The 23,414-nt window shown below is 47.3% G+C and overlaps 3 protein-coding genes across 3 annotated transcripts in view; 1 reads left to right on the top strand and 2 right to left on the bottom strand.

Moving 5' to 3' along the window:
* The window catches only part of LOC146612704 (uncharacterized), a 6,441-nt gene extending 1,073 nt beyond the window's left edge, over positions 1–5,368 (bottom strand). Inside the window, exons 1-3 of the mRNA XM_085377525.1 lie at positions 4,264–5,368; positions 2,193–2,236; positions 746–913 (exon numbers count right to left, since the gene is read on the bottom strand). Coding sequence (XP_085233651.1) covers positions 746–913; positions 2,193–2,236; positions 4,264–4,330 — 279 coding nt within the window. The 5' untranslated portion in view covers positions 4,331–5,368. The remainder of the gene's footprint in view (positions 1–745; positions 914–2,192; positions 2,237–4,263) is intronic.
* A 2,531-nt stretch (positions 5,369–7,899) lies between these two features.
* Positions 7,900–23,209, bottom strand: LOC146612702 (E3 ubiquitin-protein ligase TRIM63-like). Its single transcript, XM_085377439.1, has 9 exons — positions 22,983–23,209; positions 21,971–22,143; positions 18,248–18,422; positions 17,177–17,272; positions 16,854–17,087; positions 16,334–16,356; positions 16,059–16,183; positions 12,636–12,901; positions 7,900–12,549 (listed from the first exon to the last, which is right to left on the bottom strand). Exons 1-9 carry the CDS (start codon positions 23,100–23,102, stop codon positions 12,472–12,474), a joined length of 1,290 nt encoding a protein of 429 aa, XP_085233565.1. The 5' UTR covers positions 23,103–23,209; the 3' UTR covers positions 7,900–12,471.
* On the top strand, positions 11,473–12,004 carry LOC146612703 (corticoliberin-1-like). The gene has a single exon (XM_085377535.1). The coding sequence runs from the start codon at positions 11,579–11,581 to the stop codon at positions 12,002–12,004; it is 426 nt and encodes a 141-aa protein (XP_085233661.1). The 5' UTR covers positions 11,473–11,578.
* Positions 23,210–23,414: the final 205 nt, after the last annotated feature.

Below are 23,414 nucleotides of genomic sequence, written 5' to 3'. Positions count from 1 at the left end.
ATTGGCAGTTTAAGAAGTTTTTTTTTTTAATGGTTAAAAAGTGTGCCTTCCTCTTATCAAGCCCATCTGTCACAGAGCTACAGGTAAGGTCCACCTGGACAGGTCACCTGTCAGCACAGAGGAAACCGGAAGAACTCAGACCTTCTTTGTTCTCCTCTGAAGTAAATGACGTTTTTTTTGCATCAATAGATAAATGAATGTTGGAACTGCACAGGTATTTTTAAAGGTGTACCTGGAGCGTCTACGAGCCTTTAATCCCTCAGAAGCCTGTTTAAAACTAATCTGTGGTTTCCATTACTGCTGCCAGGTACCAAAGGGATTACCAGGTGAAAACAGGCTGGCCACGTTAAGGCTGCGCGTCGTGTCACAACGCTCACTTTAGTTTTTGCTTAAAACATGTTGCTGCTCTTCAGTCATGCCTTAAATCAGAGGAAGGTCTTTTCAGGGACCTGCTTTTCAGAGTCAATTCAATTTTATTTATATAGCGCCAAATCACAACAAAAGTCGCCTCAAGGCGCTTCATAGATACAGAGAAAAACCCAACAATCATATGACCCCCTATGAGCAGCACTTTGGCGACAGTGGGAAGGAAAAACTCCCTTTTAACAGGAAGAAACCTCCAGCAGAACCAGGTTCAGGGAGGGGCGGGGCCATCTGCTGCGACCGGTTGGGGTGAGAGAAGTAAAGGACCTCATACTGGTTGAGGTGGAGTTTCTAATCCAGTCGGCCAGGTGAGCGCCGTTACCTGCAGCAGCTCCACACAGGCGGCAGGGAAGTAACCCTCATCCCCGTTCTTCAGCCGCCCGAACCACCACGCCTCATCCTCCTTAAACTGAACCTGGACCAGGTCCCCCTGGTTCAGGTTCAGCTCCTTCGGCCAGCGGCCCCGGTACTGGATCCTCGCCACCGCCATCTGCCAGTTACAGTCAGAAGTGCTTATGACTATATCGCCCCCCAGAGGATCAAACCTGAACAGCACTTTACTCTCTAACAAAAGTTCATGAAAAACTCATGGAAATATTCAGAAAACAGGAGCCGTTAGTTTAAACGTCATCATTCTGTTGGTGCATTCGGCTTTTCAAACCATAATATAATGATCAAAAGATAGTTTAGAGGTTTCAAAAGTCCCAGTAATTTAATTTCTGATTTATTCATGTTTTAGAACATTAAAAACGTGTTAACATGTCAGCATTTTGTATTTCAAAAGGTGGTTTTATATCACAAAAACACCATAAATCCTGCAGATAATAAGTATAAATGCCCAATAAAAGAAGATGAGCTGTAGATGTGTTTAATTCTTGCTTTTCATAAATTTAAACTGACAAATTCAGTTTTAAAGTAGTTTAAATGTTAAAAATATCGTGCAGATGTCATGGTTATATTAGTGCGTTTAACCAACGTGCGGGTTATTTAAAACAAATGGTCTTTGAACTTTAAAGGTTTTCTTTGAGTTAAAACTGTCAAAAGCACATTTAAAATCAGTCTAAGAGAACGAAATCGATGCTTTTATGAATGAATGTCACTCTGAGGACGCGTGTGTGCGTCTTTAATCGGCTCAGCAGGCTGTGAATACACAGAGGTCGGAGGTCGTGCTGATGTAACACTGATTAGCCTCTCTGGTCCCGAGCCAGAGCCTGAACCCTGACATCAAGACAAACGGGTTATTGAGCTGGACTCGGGCACTGAGGTGGCTCCGCCCATTTTACCTTCTGCATCTTTTCATTGATTCTTTCACCTGTGATGTGTTTTGGCTTCTCGACACTGGAGTGTTTTTATCGGCTTTGATCAGTAACCTGGCAGCTGTTGTCTGGTGGGGGTGAGAAGGCCGAGAAGTCGGGAGGCTAACAAATGTTCATCGTCTCATGAACACGAAACAGGAAGAAATACTGAGAAACCTTACTGAGGAGCCCGACGTGCCTCAACAAACGAGACCACTGTACTGCAGAGACACCAAACATTTGTTAACGTGATCGTTTCATGAATATTTCCTGTTCCAACATCAGTGAAATCCAACACCTCACAGCTCGTTCTCGTGTTTTAGTCGAGTCATCTTTTCTTTCATTTGTAAATTTGACCAGGATCTGCTGTTATCTCTTTTCAGTGATACAGGTAAACTGCTCACATGCTTTTCAAAATAAGATGTGTTTCTTAGTTTCAGATTTTCAGAATAAAGGTTTGATGAATGAATTTACCTTCTCTGCTCCCACATATCTTGTCCTTGTCCTCGACCTGCAGACTGACAAACACAGGAAGTCACATCAACCAATCAGCTCATCAATACAGGTCCCACAAAACTCCTGTGTGTGTGTTTGTTCCTGTTTTACTGACATTGTGGGTCATATATTTGTGTACACAGTGCTTCTGGGCACAAAAAGCTTTGGTTGGTAATGATAGTGATTCATGGTGTCAGCTGACGTACGAGAAGGTTCGGTGCGTTTTCAGTTCACCCGAGAAAAGAAAAACATACATTTGAATTTTTGCATTTGATTCTTACAAACAAACATGAGAAGCGAGGAAACTTCTGCATCCTGTGAGGAAGAAGAGACTGTGAGCTGGCTCCAGCATACAGAGATGCTCAAGTTAAGACAAGGAATTTAGATAAGAGCCGATCAGATCTGTGCAGACAGATTAAAGGATCAGAGACACACTGCAAGATGGAATCTGTGTGATTTAAGGAACAGCTGATTTTCTGCTGCCTCTCTTCCTCGCTGTTCTGTCCAAAGCGGCGAAGGTCCGATGTCATGTTTTTAACATCCACCAGGTTGCCAGTTATCTGTTTCACACCTCACCTTTCCATGGATATCTTACCCTCTCCTCGTGTTCAGTCTTATAACTAAAGATGTGTCAGGTTCACCTTCGAGGGAACGGTCTCTGGAGCGAGCCTGATCGAGGCGTGCGGTTAAAATGCTGCTGAAGGCGTTCACCGGTCACCTGGTAGATGGTTGTCACCGAGTGTCCTCAGCAAGTCGCTGTTACACCAGATTAGCTTTGTATAAAAGTGTAAAGATGGCATCACTTCCAGCTGCTTTATTCCATTCAGCGGTCCGAGACGGATCCTGGTCAGAGTCTGATCCTGGTCAGAGTCTGATCCTGGTCAGAGTCTGATCCCAGGAAACGCTGCGGCCTTCAGGTGCTTGGAGATGCCGGGAAACAGGATCAGGCTGAATTAGAGCAGGAAGTGAATGTTCAAGGATCAAACACAACCGAGACACATTACAGGAAGTAGAGCGGTGATATCTAAGACCTTCACGGTTCACGAAGGAGCCGTTTTAACTTTTCCTCACTGCGAAGATCAACTTCCTGTTGATCCACTCGCAGCTGTCCTCAGACCTTCTGATTGGCTGATACCTGGCAGGACTTCACAGCAGTGTAAACTTTATCACGCAGGGTTCACGTGAACGGGTGTATTTGAACCCAAAGACCGACCACTCTGTGAAACCCGCTCGGGTTAACTCGCTCCACACGGAGTGATGATGACGCTTCGGTTTCCTGAAGCAGACTACGGTGGTCTGATATCGTATCATCGAGGCCAAAGGTCGCCGTCTGTCGCTGAGCTGACGAGTCACTCTTTGCTGAGAGTTTCTCCGTTTTTCTTCATAAGAGCATCGCCAGATTCTCAGGTCTTTTCCTACAAACAGGTCATTTATAGCCTGAACTTGACAGAAAAGTTTTAATGTTGGAACTAAGAAACTTGATGTCAGCGGCGTGTTTCAATGAATCAGCAAAAAACCCTCGAAAACTGTAATAAAGCTGTTCACCATCTGCCGCCCAGCGAGGCGATGTAGAGGGCACAGCTGCGAGTGAGAGACTGTGGGCGTAAAACAGCGATGAAGAGCCCGTGACCGCATCATCGTCACGCTCTGATGAAGACTCAGCGGAGAGTTCAGACGCTGGAGTCTGTTTGGAGATCGTGGCGTCCTCCGGACAGCGCTCGGCTCAAAGCAGCATCAATGCTGATCCGTGTCTGCGGGTTCAGGAGCGACAGCGTGATCATCACACTCCAGCTGCTGAACACCACCACCCACTGTAACATCTGGAGCTCCATGAAAGCAGCACCACCACGAAGAACAGCTGGCTTCAGCAGCAAACACACCAATCTCTGTCGTCGTCAGGCGTCGCTGCAGTTAGAGAAGCTTTCTGATGGTTTAGGTCAGATTCATGAGAAGGGCACCGCCCATCAGCACCTGAACTCGGCATTGACACAAAGCGCGACTCGAGGTGTTAAGGTGTGTCTGCTGAGAGGTGAAGGTGTGCTGCACTCACCCTGGGGGGAGAAGACGGTGGTATAAACCTCGATGTGTTCGTTGCTGTGTCTGTAGATCTGCTGCATGTCGTCTGCTCACACACACGCTGGCTGTGGGTTTAAATACCTGCAGCAGTAATCCTCACACACACACAGCTCAGCACATTTATAACAGGACACGGTGAGTCAGAGAAACTGGCCCACCGACAGATCTGCTTCTCTGAAGGCTTACTCTGCTCACAGAATCAAATCCAGAGTGAGGCGGCTTTAAACTCTGCTTGCTGCTACAGGAGGCGTGGCCTAAATGGAACAGGTGACAGAAGCAGCCTGCTTCCAGTCACCAATCGCTTCCTCTGCACTGACGAGTAAAACCACCTGACACCTGTGGGGGTCCCAGGTGTCTCCCTTTATCCTCTCCCCTGCCTGTTTGTCATTTTGAGTGAAACAAAACAGCAGCTTCATCTTACACCTGACAGGTGTGCCATGCAGGACGTCAGCTGATCGATGAAACTCCAGAGAGGAGGGCTGTCAGTACACTGATTATCAGCTCTCTCTGTTAACCCCGGCTCTCTGCGTCCGAGCACATCAGGTGACTCTTCTTGTTCTGCGAGCGCTGCCCCAATCAGAGCCGTGCTCGGACGACGATGATGATGATAAAACTCTGAGAGGTGAAGCAGCTGAATCTGTGGCAGAGCGGGAAAACAAAGATCTGACTGCTGTGAATGAGTCTGTTTCTGAGCATGCTCAGTGCTGCGGTTTGTTTCTAAGGCCTACATTACAGCTGCGAGACTGTAGCTGTGTCCCAAAACCTAACAAGTATCTGGTAACGAATAAAGTGAAGGAAGTCTCATTTAAAACACTGATTTATCCTGCTAATCATTACATGACGAAGTTCAAAAGGGACATAAATGTGAGCTGTGGATTTTGTGGAAGCCATCCTGAGACTGTGCAGCACCTCTTCTGGATCTGTTCATGCGCTGGAACATTTTGGAAAGACTTCAGTAGATTCATTGCTGGACATCTCTACAAAGACTTTACTGTGAAACGGGAAAATGTTGTATTTTGTTTCTTTCAAAGGCAAAAAAAAGAAGATGTTTACTTTATAATAAACTTGTTAGTTATCTTAGCTAAATTTTATTTTCACAAATGCAAATACAGTAACAAAAAGCCTAATTTTAAACATTACTACAATGTTTTATGTTACATAAAATTGATTCGTGGATCAATTAACGAAAAGGCTGTGAAAACTATTACTGTTTGTAGTAATTACAAATTATTTGAATGTATGTAATTCTTTGTATTACACCCGCTGGCATATGTTCATTTTGTTCTGGTTGTGTACTAGTGATGCGCGAATCATGAACGAATCGTTCAATACTCGAGAATCACTTTACTGACTCATGAATCATGATTCACAAGCCCAACTGACTCACTGACTCATCCCTGTTGCTGTTAGCAGCAATGTATCTAGCTTATAATTAAAATTGTGGAGAAAAACACAACATCCAGTTTCTTAACAAAAAGATTTCTGCTCTGAACTGGAAGAAAAAACCCTGAGTAGAAGCTCACATCAAGACCATAGCTCCTCGGTTCACAGTAGCATCGCTCTGCTAACATGCTAACAGCACATTTGAGCCACTCACCCCCTCCCTCCTGGCTCACAGCTTCTTCTTCTTCTTGGTTGGCAACCAATGTTAAGGCGCATTACCGCCCCCTGGCTCACAGCTCAGTGGACATTTAGATGAGAAAATATATATTTGACACATTTAAGGAAAATACTATTAAAATAAAAATAAACAAAATAAATGTTTATTAAGCAATTTTGATAGGAAATTGCTTAATTTTAGAAATGTTTTTGCTCTTTTTTTCTCTATAAAATAGTTGTTTTCTTTTAGAATCACTCGTCTTAGCAGTAGGATTTACATGAAAAGAGAAACAAATTAAGTTTGAGTGAAAATGTACATTTTTTGCACTCTCTGGTCGACTGACTCAGTGAATCAAATGACTCAAAAAACCCGATTCACTTTGGTGAGTGACTCATTAAAACTCGATTCAGTAAAAAGAATCAAATTTACCATCACTATTGTATACATGTTCTGTATACTGTTTCTTAATAAAGTTTAATAATTTTGAAAACAAAACGTCGGCTGCATCCTCCGGAGGCTGCATTTGAAGGCCGATTACGTCACAGCCAGGCGACTCCTCCGAATGCAGCCGACAAATGCGTCCTCCTTTTCCCCGAATTTGAAGGATGGGTCGGGTGTGTCCTTCGTGGCCTACCATATCCCAGAATTCATAGCACGGCCAGCTCGATAGCTGACCGGGGGGTTCAGTGGTCTCTAAGATAACTTAAAAATGTTATTGTTTGGCTTTTAACGGTGTTTTATTTGTTGGTGAGTAAATTGGTTTGGCTGAGATCAAAGTTATTAGATTAAATAAAACTTTATTAATCCCCTGGGTGGGTTCCTCCGGGATTTTCACACAGCTGAATAAACGTCAAACAGAAAACTGATTAAACAGAAGTGTGAGACGGTTGAGAGTTTACTCCAGTGTCCTGTTATATTTTAGACAGCAAGGAGCAGACGGCGAGTTTATTAAACTCCACCGAGACAGCGGTGACGACAATCTGAAGGCTAGACCGTCCAATTTCACAACCTCGCACTTCCGGCCTTCTCGGTCTTCGAAGGACCCGGCCCACGTAGACCGCGAAGGCCGGGTCCTTCGAAGGATGCAGCCGACGTTTTATATCCATGGAAACATGAAAGCTTTCTTTCCCACAGCCTGACGGAGGAGACGTGACATCAGATCAGAGAGATGATTAGTTGATCAGGTGTGTTCTGTGTTTGCAGCAGTGTGAGAGTCTCTACCAGAGTCACACAGATGAGCTCAGGTGTGCTCTGTGAGGCGTTCAGGGTCAGTCCGTCTAAACACGTCACATCAGATTTATATAGCAACTGTTCCTGGATCAGATTAAAGGGGATTAAAAAGGCGACACAGAGGCTCTTCTGAGAAACACACACACAAACACACACACACGTTTTCCTGTCTTAGTGGGGACATTCTGTTTCTGAGGTTCCAGGAGAGGTACGAATTGCGAGTGCAAATTTTGACCCGATTTTTCTTGCTTTCAGCTGATCGCTCAGTGTCATGTCAATCACACATGTGCTTACACAGGGACCTGAAGAGCCTTTCCAGCGGCTCCGTGGACCTCAGGGGGCAGCGGTGTTGGAAACGACACGCTCTTCACTGCTCGGGACAGTTACAAAGCTTGAGCGATACATGTTTTTATTAAACATTTTAAGATAATACAACAAACTCATTTAGAGGATATGAAGTCAGAGAGATATGTGCTTTGGAACAACAAGCAGGCGCATCAACGGCAGAGCGCAGCTTCACTCTGAGTTTGTGGTAACTCACAGCGATGGTCCGCGTCAGCCCTGACCTTGTGTTAAAGTAATACTAAGGCAATAAAGGTATTTCTGGTGTAGCACAACTTTATCCTTTCAACAGCCACCCAAGGTTAAATAACTAGCAACAGAGATCCTACAGCTTCAAACTGTATGACCCTTCCAGGGCCTGAAGCTAAGTAAAGTGCCCCTCCCACAGCCAAACCCATCTGTTCTCTGATTGGACATTGTCATGTGATTGACATGACATTGACCAATCAGCTGAACTGATTCAAAATTCGTACTCGTAAGTTGAGAGTCACACACAGCCAGGGAACCAGAGTTTGACACGTAGCTTTCTGCTTTCTATCTGTAAGCAGACCTTAACAAAATAATGTGTAACGTGTCTAAATACTTTTACAAACACACAAATTCTCCTCTATAGATGCACAAACATGACATTTTCAGATTTTTTGGTTTACAAGGTTACAAAACTCCCAACTACGCAGTCTGATTTACAAGTTCAGAGCATGGATGAGGACAGTTTGAGCCTGTAACGTCTGCCATGTCGGTGCAGGACGACATGGCACAAAAACACAAAAAGGTGCACAGAAGTTCGTCTGCTGCGTACATGCGTGTGCGTTGAAGGACGTGCTGGTCATGCTGGTAAAACCCTCAGTTGTTCATCCTCCACAGTATAAACGTATCTCTGCTGCTGATGGTCCACACAGAACAGTCTGAGCTCCTGCAGCCTGCACATCACCTGAAGCTCTCCGACCTCTCACCTCACTCAGGGCCTTGAACGTCGGTTTGGTGGTAACCTCCCTCCTCCTGAATGTCCTCTCCTACAAACTGGTCACTGCCGGTGTTCACGCTGAGCCCAGCAGCTCTGCAGACGGCTGTACAGAAGCTGCGAGCAGAGGTCCTCCTGTAACCTGTAAGCCAACGTTCTTTAGTTTTTCTCCCAGGAGCAGATACACTGCTTCATCTCTCTGAGGTCAGGCTCAGAGGCTGTGGCAGAGCTGCATGTGCGCACCGCTCAGCTTCACCGAGTTTGTGGACGCTTTAAAGTCCGTTAAAGACAAAAACGTGTTTCTGTTAGAGACGCTTCCCTGTGGGATTTTTGCTTTTCTTTACGTTTTGTTGCATTGCACACGTCTCATTGAATCTCCACGCTGCACAGGGGTGTGGTCTCCGGGTCTGCTCCTGGTCAGACTTTCACCTCATCACCATCCAGCTCATGTAAACACTTTGTTTTTGAAATGAAGATCCAGATGAAAGATCTCAGTTTTTCCCCGCTGTAGTTTGTGAAAGGTCAGAGGTCACTGCAGCAGGACGGAAAGGTGAGGAGGCAGAGATATAAACACTGGGATGGACTTCCTGTTGGTAAACCTGACGGTGAGGAGACACATCGACCTTTAAACAAACAGAAGCAGGGCTTTATTCGGTCTTTACTTTGGAGTCACAAGTTTACTTGAGAATCCATAGAAGCAAAACCGGAACGACACCTGCAGAGAGTCCAGGTCCTGCAGGTGACGAGGCCGCGCTGCTCGTTATACAGTAAGTGGATCCTGACAGAGAGCGTGAACGTGGCCGCCGACCTGCTGGGAGTTCCCCGAGGAAACATCCAGGAGCTCTGGAGGAAAGGACCGAGGAGACGATAGCGCCTCTGTTTGAGTCGTCCTCCTATTTAAAGGCCGTCTGCCCTCAAAGCGTTTATGGTTCATTCTCACTGGGAATAACTGTGTGACCTCATCACTAATGGTAGCGGACACGGCGCTGCTCCGATGTCCACCTCGCTGAGCTTCCTCCTGCTGCAGCACAAATATCAAAGCTGTGAATTCGTCCCAACTGTCAGAGCGTTTTCAGACCTCGCAGCAGATGAAGGTCACACGCCGAGTCCACAGTCGGGCTGAGAAAGGTCACGTTGTCCTCACGCTCGCCGCCTCCACCGCCAAGGCCGCCCAGCCGACAGGAAGTGATTGGCTGTCACAGTCAGAGAGAAACAAAACCGTGTTTCATGTTCATTCCTCCTGAATTCTTCTCTCCACAGCTGGAATGCCACAGGACCGACCACCGCCCTCCGTCTGGATCACTTCCTGTCAGGACGTGGAAATCAGTGGAAATATTTCTCTGTACAAATGCAACGAATCGATCAGCTGATCACTGCAGCTATGAATCCTTCCAGCTGTTTGGCTTCATGCTGACTGAAGAAGAGGAGGACGATGAAGGTCACCTCTGTCCTCATCAGGAAACAGAACTGGAACCACAGAGAAAGTAGCTGGACAACATCAGCGTCATCACTGAGCGCGTGCAGAGCCCCTCCCCCCCGCTCTCTGATATAAAGCAGAAACAGCTCGAGTGTTTCTGTTTGAGTGAAGAGACGCCGCAGAGACGCAAACGCACGTCAGGTAAGAAGATCCATCGTCACGCCACAGACGCAGGAAACCCGAGTCGTCTTTCCTCCGATAATTGGAATTCTTATTTCTGTGCTTTATCCTCGACTTCCTGTCCGAGTGACCGCGGGGTGTGATCCGTCTGCAGTCGTTTCCAGCCTTGTGCGTGCACGCGTCTGTCTTTATTCACCTGTGACCGCTAAGGCCCGAGCTGCTGCAGTCACCGTGCCAGGTGTTTCACACCTTGCTAAAGATGCAAGAATGAAACTGAGCTCACGAGGCTCAGGTGGAGGCGGAGCAGCTCTCTCCATCCTGACTGTCGGTGGAGCGACGGTGCAGACTGCAGATGGACAGGCGAAGCTCTGAGACCTCGGTCGGCGTGGAGTCTGCTTCCTGTTGTCCTTTCAGTCTAGCAGCACTGAGATTCGGCTTCGTGCTTATCAGAGTTCGAAGGCTGGACTTTCCACGGTTAGAGTCGTATGTCTGTGAAGGTTCTCAGTCCTCCAGGTCATCGTGGTCTAAGGAGCTTGCAAAGAAAAGCGTCTGGACTTCTTTGAGTTGCTTGAAGACGTTTCACCTCCGAGAAGCTTCTTCAGTTCTAAGGTCAAATGGTGGAGAGTCCCAGATTTAAGTCTGGTAACGCCCACTCACATCCTGGGCCATCTGACCTCAGGAAATCACATGATAGGGTGGGGCCAGGTTTCACAACGAGCTCACCCGAAACCCTGGCTGATTGTGACCCACACCTAAATAATTTAAAGGAGTCCAGACGCTTTTCTTTCCGAGCTCCTTAGACCTCGGTTAGGGTCCTCAGCCGTTCAGACCATGGCACAGTGAAACAAACACTCACCCTGCAGTTCAACTGTGTGTGTGTGTTTGAGGAAGACAACACCGGCGTGCTGAGGGTCTGCCTGATGCGGCCCAGATATCCAGTTAGCATCCACGACAGGTTAGATCAGGGGTGGGCAACTCCAGGCCTCGAGGGCCGGTGTCCTGCAGGTTTTATATCTCACCTTGGGTCACCTGAATCACATGATTAGTTCCTTACCAGGCCTCTGGAGAACTTCAGGACATGTTGAGGAGCTAATTCAGCCGTTTAAATCAGCTGTGTTGGTTCAAGGACACGTCTAAAACCTGCAGGGACACCGGCCCTCGAGGCCTGGAGTTGCCCACCCCTGGGTTAGATTCAGTTCAACAGAACTTACATTGCAAACAGGAAAACAGCTGTACTGAAGCCACGCCCTAACCTGGCCCCAGGTGTGTCTGCGACCTGGTGGCTGTTACCAGGAAGCGTCTTCAGTTCGCGTGACGCCGGGTCACCGTCACAGGCGAGCTTTTAGGTTGTTTGGTTCACTTCCTGAAATAAAACCCTTCAACTGAGAAAAGACGGTCAGCTGACACTCGTGCCGTAACAGCAGACGCCCGCTCACATCTTCGTCTGCTCAGGTCGTTTTCAGGGCGTCCGCCTCGCCGACGGTGTCGATGATGCGGTTGGTTGCAGGTGTGTGAATGAGCGTGCTCTCTCCTCTTCCTCCTGCAGACTGCCCTCTGAGATGAAGCTGAATGTGTTGCTGTGGCTCACGGCTCTGCTCGCCGCTGTCCTCCCTCGCTCTGCTGACGCCCAGCCTGCCGCCGCTACTGCTGACCGCCGCCTCTTTCCCCGACCACTGCTCCTCCACCTGGGGCAAGAGCTCTCCCTCAGGATGGGTGGAGGAAGCGGTGCTCCCGAGCTCCTCTCCTCCTCTTCCTCAGCTGTGAAATGGGCTCTGCTGCAGCTCACACAGCGCCTCTTACAGGCCCGGGCGGAGCAGCAGCAGGACGAGGAAGCCGGGGAGAAGGGGAAGAGGTCCGACGAGCCTCCCATCTCTCTGGACCTGACCTTCCACCTGCTCAGGGAGGTTCTGGAGATGGCCCGGGCGGAGCAGATTGCGCAGCAGGCCGACAGCAACCGCATGATCATGGATACCCTCGGAAAGTGAAAAAGAAGAAGACTGCACTTCCAGCATGACTGTTCGTCCTGAAATGTTGGCGTGCGACACTTCAGCCGGTGCGGCCGTTTACTGACAGCTGATGTTTTAACTTCATGAATAAAATCTTTGTTGGTTGAACAGCTTGTTTTTGAAAACTGACATTTTACCTGTTCAATAAAAAGACAAACCAGCTCCCCCTGTCTCAGCTGATCTCCGTCTGTAAAGCTAAACGATTTCTGGTTTGGAGTTTGGTGTCAGCTGACTGGCCCCAGGCAGGAGCAGAATAAAGGTCAATAATAAAAAATCATTTATTTCACAATTAAAGAGAAAAAAGATTCCAGACTTTAAGCAACAAAACACAGAATTAAACGTCTTCTCTTGAAACTACAAAGCAGCGCGTTCAGCAAACGTCTTCTGGAAGCAAACGTTTATCGTATTTGCTGCGTGGATGACGAGGACAGGAACAGATCCAGGTCCTACTTCTGGTTGAGCCAGCTGAAGGAGAACACGTGCTTGGGTCCGTCTTTGTCCTCCGCCTCGCTCTGCAAGTCAGACTGAATAAGGAGAAGGTTATTGAGGCAGGTCACCTGTCTCCTACGGGTGTGCTTACATTTCAGAACTGAAGGCAATGAGGTCATACCTGGGGGGCGGGGCTAGTAGTTGGGAGTGGCAGAGGAGGCGGGGTCTGGTTTGATGTCGAAGGGGAGGCACTCTTAGTTTGCGATGATGTAGGGGGCGTGGTCTCTGGGGCTTTCGGAGGGGGTGGAGCTGAGAGACCAGGCGACAGAGGAGGTTGCCGATTGGCCGGCAGTCCTGCAGACGCAGCTTGCTGCGACTCTGCAGGACTGCTGGCCGTCTGAACTTTGACCTCCCCCTCATCTTCATCATCATCTTCGTCTTCATCAACTGAGAAACACAGTGTTAACAATTAGCATGTAGCACACATGCAGGTTAGCATGCACCGTGCTAAAGTATAAAAGGTTTATGAATAAATATATTTATAGCATCGTCTGTGCTGTGTGTGCTTGGCTAAGCACAGGGGTCACAACCTTTAACACCCAAAGAGCCACTTGGACCCGGTTTCCACGCAAAAGAAAACTGGGAGCCGCAAATACTTTTTGAAATCTAAAGTGAAGATAACACTGTATATGTTGTTATTTTTACCTTTATGCTTTGTGTGAACAACTAAAGTAAGTAAGTAAAGTTTATTCATTAAGCGCTTTTCACAGACAGGCAGTCACAAAGCGCTGCACACAAATATTAAAATAAACAATACAATCAATAGACATTATACACAATGTAAAAGATCAAATGTAAATAATGTAAAGAATATAAAATACGTACAACAAAAGGCTTGTTTGAAAAGAAAAGTTTTTAACTGCTTTTTAAAAGAATCCACGGAGCAACTAAGGTGTGTTGCTTATGAAATCCACGAAGTGCTACAGAGAAAATTACCTTTTATTTATGTAATTAACACATTTTGAACTCTTAAAGAAATATAACCAAAGGAAAGACGCTGAACTAAAATGATCCAGCAGACAAAAGCTGCTGTGAGCCACCCTCATATCGCCTTTGTGCTTTTGGAGCCTTGACCTGACTTTTAAAAAATAACTGGAAAAAAGTACTATGCTGCTAAAAATGAAAAATGGATATTTGCAAAATTCTGCCTAAATATGTATTTTACCTGGTTAATGTGTGTGGCGGGGCGTGGTCTGCAGCGCCGCTGCATGGAAGTCGGACGCACCTGAGCGGCACCCGCAATCACGCCTCGCCGCCTTAAAGTCTGTGCTCTCTCTGCTGTTGTGTTGGTGTGTGTCGGGCTGTGAGCTGCAAAGCTACAGCCGGCTGTATGTGTACAGCAACCGTGTGTGAAAAGCGGTCAATAAAGAGATGCTGAAAAGCTTGTTCATGCAAGCATCGTCGGGTCTGCTGTGATATGTTTACAATGAGACTTGTGGTCCTGAACCTCTGCGCACAGCGTCTGCAAAACGAGGCTTTCATCTTCACGCAGGACTGTAAGCTGTCATCTGTGAGGCGTGAGCGGTGTTTGTTTTTAACGTAGTTCACGGTGGAGAACAGCTGCTGACATAATGTGGATCCGAAGGTCCATAACTGGCCCACCTGGGGTTGAAAGTCTCGATAAATGCACAGCGTTTCGGCGGGTACACCGGCTTCCGCGAGTGTGACGCTTATTTTGAGCGATGAAAAAAATAATACGATATAATTTTATTTTTATATTTCAAAATCACAGTAATCTTCCAATTTAGAACTACAAGTTAAAAAGAACTAAACACAAATAAAATACACTTCAGCTAAATACTTCTAATTTATTTTCCCAAACCACCCGGAGCCGCAAAATAAGGACTAAAGAGCCGCGGGTTTCCGACCCCTGGTTTAGCACGTTAGCTAATCCAAGCAAACACTGTCTGCTCCAGTCTGAGAAATTAGCCGTGTTTAATGTAAATATTAACAGTATGCTAGCAACAATGGCATTCTCTTACGCGATAGACGTGACCAAAAAGCGCCAGACCCCCTAGCTGGTCGCGTGCACATTCGAGGTGCGAATGTGCACGCGCAAACTGGTCGTGCTTCAAAATATGCAATTTTCACGCGCGTGAAGCGGAAATGTGGGAGGAAGTAGTGTCACACGGTATGTTTGCAAGATGGCAGCTGTCGAGAGAGAGTCTCCCTTCTCTATTTACTGTGGAGAGCAGAGCAGCGGCGTAAAGGACGTCCTCGCCATACCTGGGTCCATCAGGTCCTCCAGAAGCATGAGCAGTTTGGTGAGTTTCACCATTTGCTCCAGGAGCTGCGTCTGGATGACGGCCGCTTTCAGCAGTACCACCGTCTTTCCCTCGCCCAGTTTGAGCAGCTGCTGTCCCGCGGCGGTCCAAGCATCGCCCGCCTAAACACCAACTACAGGCGCTCAATCCCACCTGCAGAGCGCCTGTTGGGAGTTCGCCTTGTAATCGGAAGGTTGCCGGTTCGAGCCCCGACTCGGACAGTCTCGGTCCTTGTGTCCTTGGGCGAGACACTTCACCCGTTGCCTACTGGTGGTGGTCAGAGGGCCCGGTGGCGCCAGTGTCCGGCAGCCTCGCCTCTGTCAGTGCGCCCCAGGGTGGCTGTGGCTACAATGTAGCTGCCATCACCAGTGTGTGAATGGGTGGGTGACTGGATGTGTAAAGCGCTTTGGGGTCCTTAGGGACTAGTAAAAGCGCTTTACAAATACAGGCCATTTAACATGGTAGTCCTTTATTGATACCTGTGCTAATAAGCTCATTTGAAGTCCCAGCGACTTCCCCACAACGGCTCTGAGCCACCCACAAAACTCTAATGAGCGTTCCTGCCTTTTTAAAAATTTTCTTAATAAATGGAGCTTGCCTCCAAAATAAACTAACCTCTCTTTATTCTCTTAAACAATTGGTCTTCACTATGTTCCTATATAGTAGTTTATTATGAGATAAATTCTACATGTGTCAAGTTGTGTGCCAATATTTGCTGTGTAGTAGAACTGAGACATTAGTTATTACAAAAATTTATTTGAAATAATATTAAAGTTCTCGGTAGAGAAAGCAGCTGGTGTCGTACAGCTCCGGGTGGTTGGCTACGGCGTTGATGAGCCTTTCCCCCATATTGATAAATGGCTTTGGCTGGACCTGCCCCTTTAAACTAGGTCAGAGCATCACGTCACCGGGCTCCTGATTGGTTGTCGCAGCGCGACTTGACGCTGGAGTTCAGATTTTTCCAACTCGAGTGGTAGACACGATTAGCGCGTATGCACAAAATGCAACACACAAACTGCAGCGCATATTTTACTTCTGCTTCAAACTTACTTCTGCGTGTTTTCCCGACGCAAATCTGCTTCTGAAGTTTCGCGGGATCTCCAGTCGTGCTTCATCGCACTCCTCCATTGACTTTACCTGTAAACCTGATGCTCTGGTCGCGTCTGTCGCGCTCGGTGTGTACGCACTGTTATTGATAGTGATACAGTTTTACTGAAGACTAAAACGGCGTTACTAAAACATGAAGTTATCTGTGATTGGTAAGTGAAGACGCTGTTTACGCTTGATGAAGTCGATGTCGCTCAGCGCTCTCCTCTGATGCTCAAAGTTCGCCGTGAAGTGATCCATGTTCTCGTAGCCGTGCTGGACCTTATCGAGGTGAGACGTGTCGGAGCCCTCCGTGATCCTGATGGCACAAAACGGACATCAGTAACAACAAGGAAGAGCAAACAAAAATATTTATTAAAACAACCATGAGAAACAGACAACAAACAACGAGACACAGAAACAAAGCAAGCACAAAGATTCAACAAACAACAGCAAAGAGGAAGCTCACTTCTGCAGCAGAGGTTTGGCCATCTGTAAACGAGAAACGAAGGCACACTTTAATAATCATTAACAAGTGCTACTGCTGAAGCTCCATGCTATCACCCTATGCTAACAGCATATGCTAACACATTGAGGCATGCTAAACTGTGTGTAGGAGAACATAATGACATGAAGCTTATGTGAAAGTTCAATAAGGAGGATCTGTAATCACCCTCCTGCCTTCACTACCGCTACCACGCTGTCAGTCTCAATGCTGACATCATCACTGTTGTCCAATCTTCTTCTCGCTCGCCTTCTTTGAGCCAACCAGCCTGGAGACTCCGGGATTCAAAGCCCAACACCAAATAACCCCATTTCTCCATAAGCCACGCCCAGGTCTTCCAGTGAGCTCTCCTTATTGAACTACCATAAACTACATCAATGAACAGTGAACTTGTGTACATGCGAGTTTAAAGATGGCAGCCTGATGCTAAGGTTTTAGCCGCTAACATAAAGTGCTGCACAGGACGTGGTGCGTTCAGGTTCACCTGCAGAAACAGGGCCATCTCAGACTCATCCATGGTCTGGATGGCAGTTTCGAGCAGCTTGGCGGTGCCGTCCACGTGCTCGGTGTACTTCCTCCTCAGGCCTCGAATGTAGTCCAGCTTCTCCTCCTGCTCGGCGTTGATCTTCACCGTCATCTCGCTCTTCTTCTCCTCTAGTAGAGCGAACAGGTGATCGAATGTCTCGCACACCTTCGACTTCTGTCGCCGACCGTTCTCCTGCCAACACAGTGAGGCCATCACGGTGAGTGGTTTGTGGGCGGAGCCAATCATCTTAAAGGTGCGAAAACACCTGAAGGTGAACTCACGTCGACGGCTCTGCAGGTTTCCTCCAGCTGACTGACGATCGCCTGAATCCTCTCGTTGTTCCCGACCAGCATGGACACACAGTCAGCCAGCTCGACCTGCACGCACACACGCACGTGCACACACACACGTGCACACACGTGCTGTCAGATAATTCTATGACTATGAGAAAAGGACGAGCTCACATCACTGCGCTGGTTTCATCTCCACAAATCTGAGCGTTTCTTCACCTCCTCCTCACCTCCTCGCCTCCTCCTCGCCTCCTCCTCACGTCCTCCTCTTCCCCTCCTCAGCTCCTCCTCAGCTCCTCCTCACCTCCTCCGCACCCCTATCCTCACCTCCGTCCTCACCTCTGCCCTCACCTCCTCCTCACCTCCCCCTCACCTCCTCTTCACCTCCGTCCTCACCTCCATCCTCACCTCCTCCTCACTCACACGTTCTCGTCTTTGACCTGCGGCTCAGACCTTCAGGCACAGGTACGTCAGCCGGTGTAACAGGAAGTGGTCATAAAACGTTAGTTATTGTGTCGCGCCTGCTTTTTAGAGTCAGCACGACTTTCAGACCATGAAGAGTGTTCATGTCTGCAGCTCATACGTTCAGCCTTCAACCATCAATCATCGTTTTCTAACCCGAACCAAGCACTTCAAGCATTTCACACACACACACTCAGCCTCCAGGTGTGTGTGTGCGTCTGTGTGTGTGTGCGTCTGTGTGTGTGTGTGTGTGCGTCTGTGTGTGTGTGTGTGTGTGTGTGTGCGTCTGTGTGTGTGTGTGCCTGTGTGTGTGTGTGTGTGCGTCTGTGTGTGTGTGTGTGTGCGTCTGTGTGTGTGTGTGTGTGCGTCTGTGTGTGTGTGTGTGTGTGTGTGTGCGTCTGTGTGTGTGTGTGTGTGTGTGTGTGTGTGTGCGTCTGTGTGTGTGTGTGTGTGTGTGTGTGTACGTCTGTGTGTGTGTGTGTGTGCGTCTGTGTGTGTCTGTGTGTGTGCGTCTGTGTGTGTGTCTGTGTGTGTGCGTCTGTGTGTGTGTCTGTGTGTGTGCGTCTGTGTGTGTGTGTGTGTGTGTGTGTGAGAGAGGACCTTCTGCTTGTTGAAGACGTCGTTGAGCGGGGCGACCTCACAGTCTTTGTGCGCTCCAAACACCTTGCAGAGTGAACAGGTGGGGGCGCTGCAGGTGACGCAGTAGATGTTGATCTTCTCATCTTCATGCTCCTCACACATTGGCTGCTCAGGCTTTACTTCCACACCAGGCTTACTGACACACACACACACACACACACACACACACACACACACACACAGACGCACACACACACACACACACACACACACACACACACACAGACGCACACACACACACACACACACACACACACAGACGCACACACTTTAATTATCTAACTTAAACTGATATGGGACACTGTGGACATAAATGTGGGGGCGGAGCAGGTCACCTGTGACTTGTTGGTTCTCCTGTGTGTGTGTGTGTGTGTGTGTATAGTCCTGCTGCGTGTCGCTGACCTCCAGATAAAAATAGAGCCTGGACATCACCACAGGGAAGACCCCCGTCAGTGTTTACACAGGAACAGCTTATCTGGTCGTTACAACAGAACTAAAGGACACAATGAATAAACATCAACGGTGGACTATTAATGACTACGAGGAAATGCTTGTTTGCTAGGATGAAGCATCTCAGTCAGTAACGTGATGAATGTTGTTGAATCAGGTTTATTTTAATATGTGAAATAATGACCGAATGAATTCAAGAAATTCAATGTAATCAAGTCATTTAATTAAAACAATGGAACGTCAAATACTAAATTCAGTGACCATTACACTTAAATAAAAGTATATTTTTGGTTGGTCCTTTATTTTATTTAATCTAAAAATAACTAAAAATACATAACAGACATTAAGTGTGTTTTTTAATTAAATTTAGTTCAAGATGACATTAAAGTAAAGATTTACATTTTTTAACTACGCCTTTAGTAGACTACAGAATAGAATTATAATCTATTTAATGTCTTTTAAACGGAAATTAAACTTATTTCTTCCAGTCTGTCTCTTTATGAATCAACATGTAATATTTATCAGTTCTACTGTTTAATCATGTGTTGCAGAAAAAATCTTCATCATGTTGGAATAGAATAGAATAGAATAGAATAGAGTAGAATAGAATAGAATGAGTGCCTTGATGGCTGAAGGCAGCGGCTCTTCTTTTATTTGTGGGAGAATTGTTGTTGCTGCGGTGACTGACAGAGACACGCGAGGAACGTCCCCGAGCGCCTCTCACGGTCCTCGGTCGGCGACTCAGTGTTTTTATTATTGATCTTTGATTTCTTGATCAGTCTTTGTTAGTTCTTGGGTTTTGCTTCCATCGAATGTCCTGTGTATTTCTTGTTTTACTTTGAAGGTCTTGTCTCATGTTAGTGTTTTCTGTTTTACTTTGTTGTCTTGCCCAATCAGTTCCAGCCGTGTTGCCACCTGTTCCTCGTTCCCTCATGTTCCCGCCTGTTCCCGCCTGTTCCCGCCTGTGTATATATAGCAGGGGTCGGTAACCCTGGGCACGAAGGGTTAATTGATGGCACGGCACGCAGTGAGTTAATCTGAGAAGGTGCATTAAAAAGATAAATGGCCGGGCCAGCGGTGCACATCGCAAATTAGCTCGCATAGACACATTAGTTGTGACTCCTCCTCCTCACCTCCTCCTCACCTCCATCCTCACCCTGTCCTGATGGTATCTTAGCAACCCCAACTACCAGATTCAACTTGTAATTGGCTAAAAATAATTTATTGGTGAGAGGGACGTTGCTAGCTGGCAGTTTTTTCAAGCGATGTTGAAATTTCCACGTTCCGACACTTCAAAATCTTCAGCAGCTCAGCGCAGCATCAGCACCGCGGAGATACACGGATACATCCGTAGACGCGAGACAGAATTCACAATGCGTTTTTGGGACTTTCAGGTGTTTGGACCAATGTTTTCTTTTCTGATCAAACCAGAAAGCTTTAGTGAGCAGCTGGATTTGTCTCGCATTAACAAACACAGAGGAGCTGACTGAACTGAAAAGCTCGACTCTGTGGGGTCAAAGTTTGCAGCTGGAATCCACAGCTGTGCGTGTTCATGGAGCTGCATGTTCACCTGCTGGACATCACTACCTGACACGTTTAACTGTCTTCAGAACATTGCAGAGGCCTTATTGACAGTGTTTGGCTCCACGTGTCTGTGTGAGCAGGTTTTCTCTCACATGAGTCCTCAGTGTCCTGAATGCTGGACACTCGGAGACCTGTGTCTCTGAGTGGGAGACCAGAGATCACAGTAACATGTGTGTCTCTGTATTAACAAACATGCCATATTGGCCCAGTTTATTTTTCTTATCTAATTTTAAATCATGCTTTTTATTTGTTCTTGTTTCTAATGTCTCTGTAAAGCACTTTGAATCACCTTGTTGTTGAATTGTGCTATACAAATAAACTTGCCTTGCCTTGCCTTGCCTTATCATTGTTGTGAGGAGACCATAAACAGCATTTGTATTTTCTGTTGTTCAGTTCATTTGCTGTTTTGGATAAAAAGTATTTTTTGTTTAATATCTGATAACTATTCGCTGACAGCTGCCAACATCTGTGAACAAATATGATCCTATAAAATGGTTCTATACACTCGGAAAAATAAAGGTGCCAACTGGAACCAAAAGTGGTTCTTTAGACTGATGCCATAGAAGAACCTTTTTTGGTGCCACAAAGAACCTTTGAAGAACCATTTCTTTCTTTCAGTGGTTCTTCAAAGAACCTTTCAAACAATGGTTGTAGTTCGTCTTCTGCACATTGTAGTTTCAACACGGCAGACTTCCTGTTACAGAGACACCAGTGTAAGGTTGTTCCAGTTCTAAGTGCACTGATGGTGAAGGATCTGTTTCTTTGTTTATTTACTTGTTTGTTTTGTTTCCGTGGTTATGGAACATGCTGTTGTTTGTAAACATGATTCAGCTGCTTCAGCTTCTTGTGAAATCATCTCCGATGTGACGTCGCAGAAACTGGAGCTTCAAGTGTCAACACCTGATCATGTGACTGCCTCACGGTGATGTCATCACTCATGACAAACAAAAAATAAATAAACAAAAACAAAAAGGACCCTTTGGTGTTGTTCTTAGCTGCCCAACCAGAGTGCGTGCAGAGATGTGAGTGTACTGGAGGACCTCGTCTTATCAGTTACCTTCAGGGTCAAGCCTGGGTTTAGGGTAAATTCTCCTGGCCTGAGAAGATCTCAAACACAGACCTGTGGAAGAGAACCAGCCAGAACCCGGTCGGTCAAGACATCAAGAAGAGAAAATGGGGCTGGATAGGCCACAAACCACTCGACAACGTCGCAAGGCAAGCACTGGACTGGAACCCACGAGGGAAAAGGAAAGCAGGGAGACCCAAACAGACGTGGGGAGGATGTGTCGAGAGCGCAGTGAAGGCCGCCGGAGTGACGTGGACCCAGAACAGAGTCCGTTGGCGTGGTGTTGTTGCGGACCTGTGCTCCCCCCGGAGTCAACAGGATAATTGATTGATTTAGGGTAAATCACCATGGCAACATGCTGTGAAGATCCAGATTACAGATCTCCGGGTATGACATCACTGCCTGCTGACCAATCAGTTCTCCAGAAAATACTGTCGCCATTCCTGGAAGATCCCTCACAGCTCTGTGTGTGAACAGTCGGAGGCTGTGAAGTTTTTACTAGTGTGATGTTTTAATAAATAAAACATCACACTATGATGTTAGAAACCAACAGCAGAAAGTGATACAGGTGAGTGCAGGTGTACCTGGTGCTGCCCTGTTTGTACATGTCAATGATGTTCTCCACTAGCAGGTTCCTCTGCAGGCCATAGACACCGTGTCGGTCCAGAACCACCTCATGTCTGCAGGATGGGCAGCGGAAACGACCGCCGGACGTCACAGTGGAGCCACTCCGTGTCGACAGGTACGGGTTGGATGCCTGCAGGGGGCGGGGCATCACACGGGTAAGGAAAGAAAAGACGGTTCGTGAACTGAATTTCTGATGGAAGGTTTTAGACGTTTGTAAGTGAGAGCACAGAGAGCACAATGAAACACAAACAGGCCGACAGGTAAAGCAACAAGCTCCGCCCATCACCCTGATCTGGATAAAGAGGTTAACACCTGGATGGAAGAAGAAGAAGCTTCATCTACAGGTACGAACAGCAACACGAGAGAGGGAGTGGAACAGACTCGCGTGCGTGTGTGTGTGTGTGTGTGTGTGTGTGTGTGTGTGTGTGTGTGTGTGTGTGAGAGAGAGAGAGAGAGAGAGAGAGAGAGAGAGAGAGAGAGTGTGTGTGTGTGTGTGTGTGTGTGTGTGTGTGTGTGTGTGTGAGAGGGAGAGAGAGAGAGAGAGAGAGAGAGAGAGAGAGTGTGCGCGCGCGCGTGGGGCAGGAAGTGAGGTAAACAGCTGAGTCCTTTCAGTCTCAGAGTACACATACACCCAGTAATAAAAACTATAATGAATAGCATAGAGAGAGTACTCAGTACATCCCTATGTGTACAGGTGTGTATTTATACTGGCTGTTTTTCACAGAGCCTCATGGAGGAAGAGCAGCTGAGATGAAGGTTTACCTGCTCTCAAAAAAACATCCTCACCGACCGCCATCAGCCCGTGGGCCACACTTTGGACCACTACACAAATGATCCTCCTTCAAACTGCCTGATTTCAGACGGGATAACTGTTCTTGAACGCACCAATGAGCCGGGTTTTTGGTGTGTTCAAGGACAACCCTGTAACATGAATTCTGAACGATCCTGCCACCTGTGTGTGTGTCTCACCTGGAAGACGTCGTTGGCACACTTGCGGCACAGGTTGTGTTGGCACGGCAGGATGACCACCGGCTTGGTGAACATCTCCAGGCAGATGGGACAGATGAGCTGCTTCTCCAGACTCTCCATGACGCTGAGGACGCCGGGGAGACGCCGGCGAGGACAGAGAGAGGTGTCCCAGAGGAGACAGGAGCTGAGCAGGAGCAGCTGAGGAGTGTGTGAGTGTGTGGGGCCTGCAGCAGCTCTCAGACTGTTTTTAGACGGCAGACGTCAGCTGTTACCGTGCAGACATGCCCTTATATGTTAAAGGTCAGGGGGGACACATGAGAGGGGGAGGGAGACAAATGAGGGGAGATGATAAAGCACAACAGGCCTGGTTAAAGGGACAGTCCACCACAGTCTGTAGAGCAGCCGAAGAGGCCACAGCTCCCCCTGCTGGCA

This window comes from Diplotaxodon limnothrissa, linkage group LG18 (genome assembly GCF_057381915.1).
Source record: "Diplotaxodon limnothrissa isolate DT_005_m linkage group LG18, D_limnothrissa_male_GT1.1, whole genome shotgun sequence".
Lineage (NCBI taxonomy): Eukaryota > Metazoa > Chordata > Actinopteri > Cichliformes > Cichlidae > Diplotaxodon > Diplotaxodon limnothrissa.
Note: the sequence above shows the minus strand (reverse complement) of the source record. Positions and strands in the feature narration are given on the sequence as shown.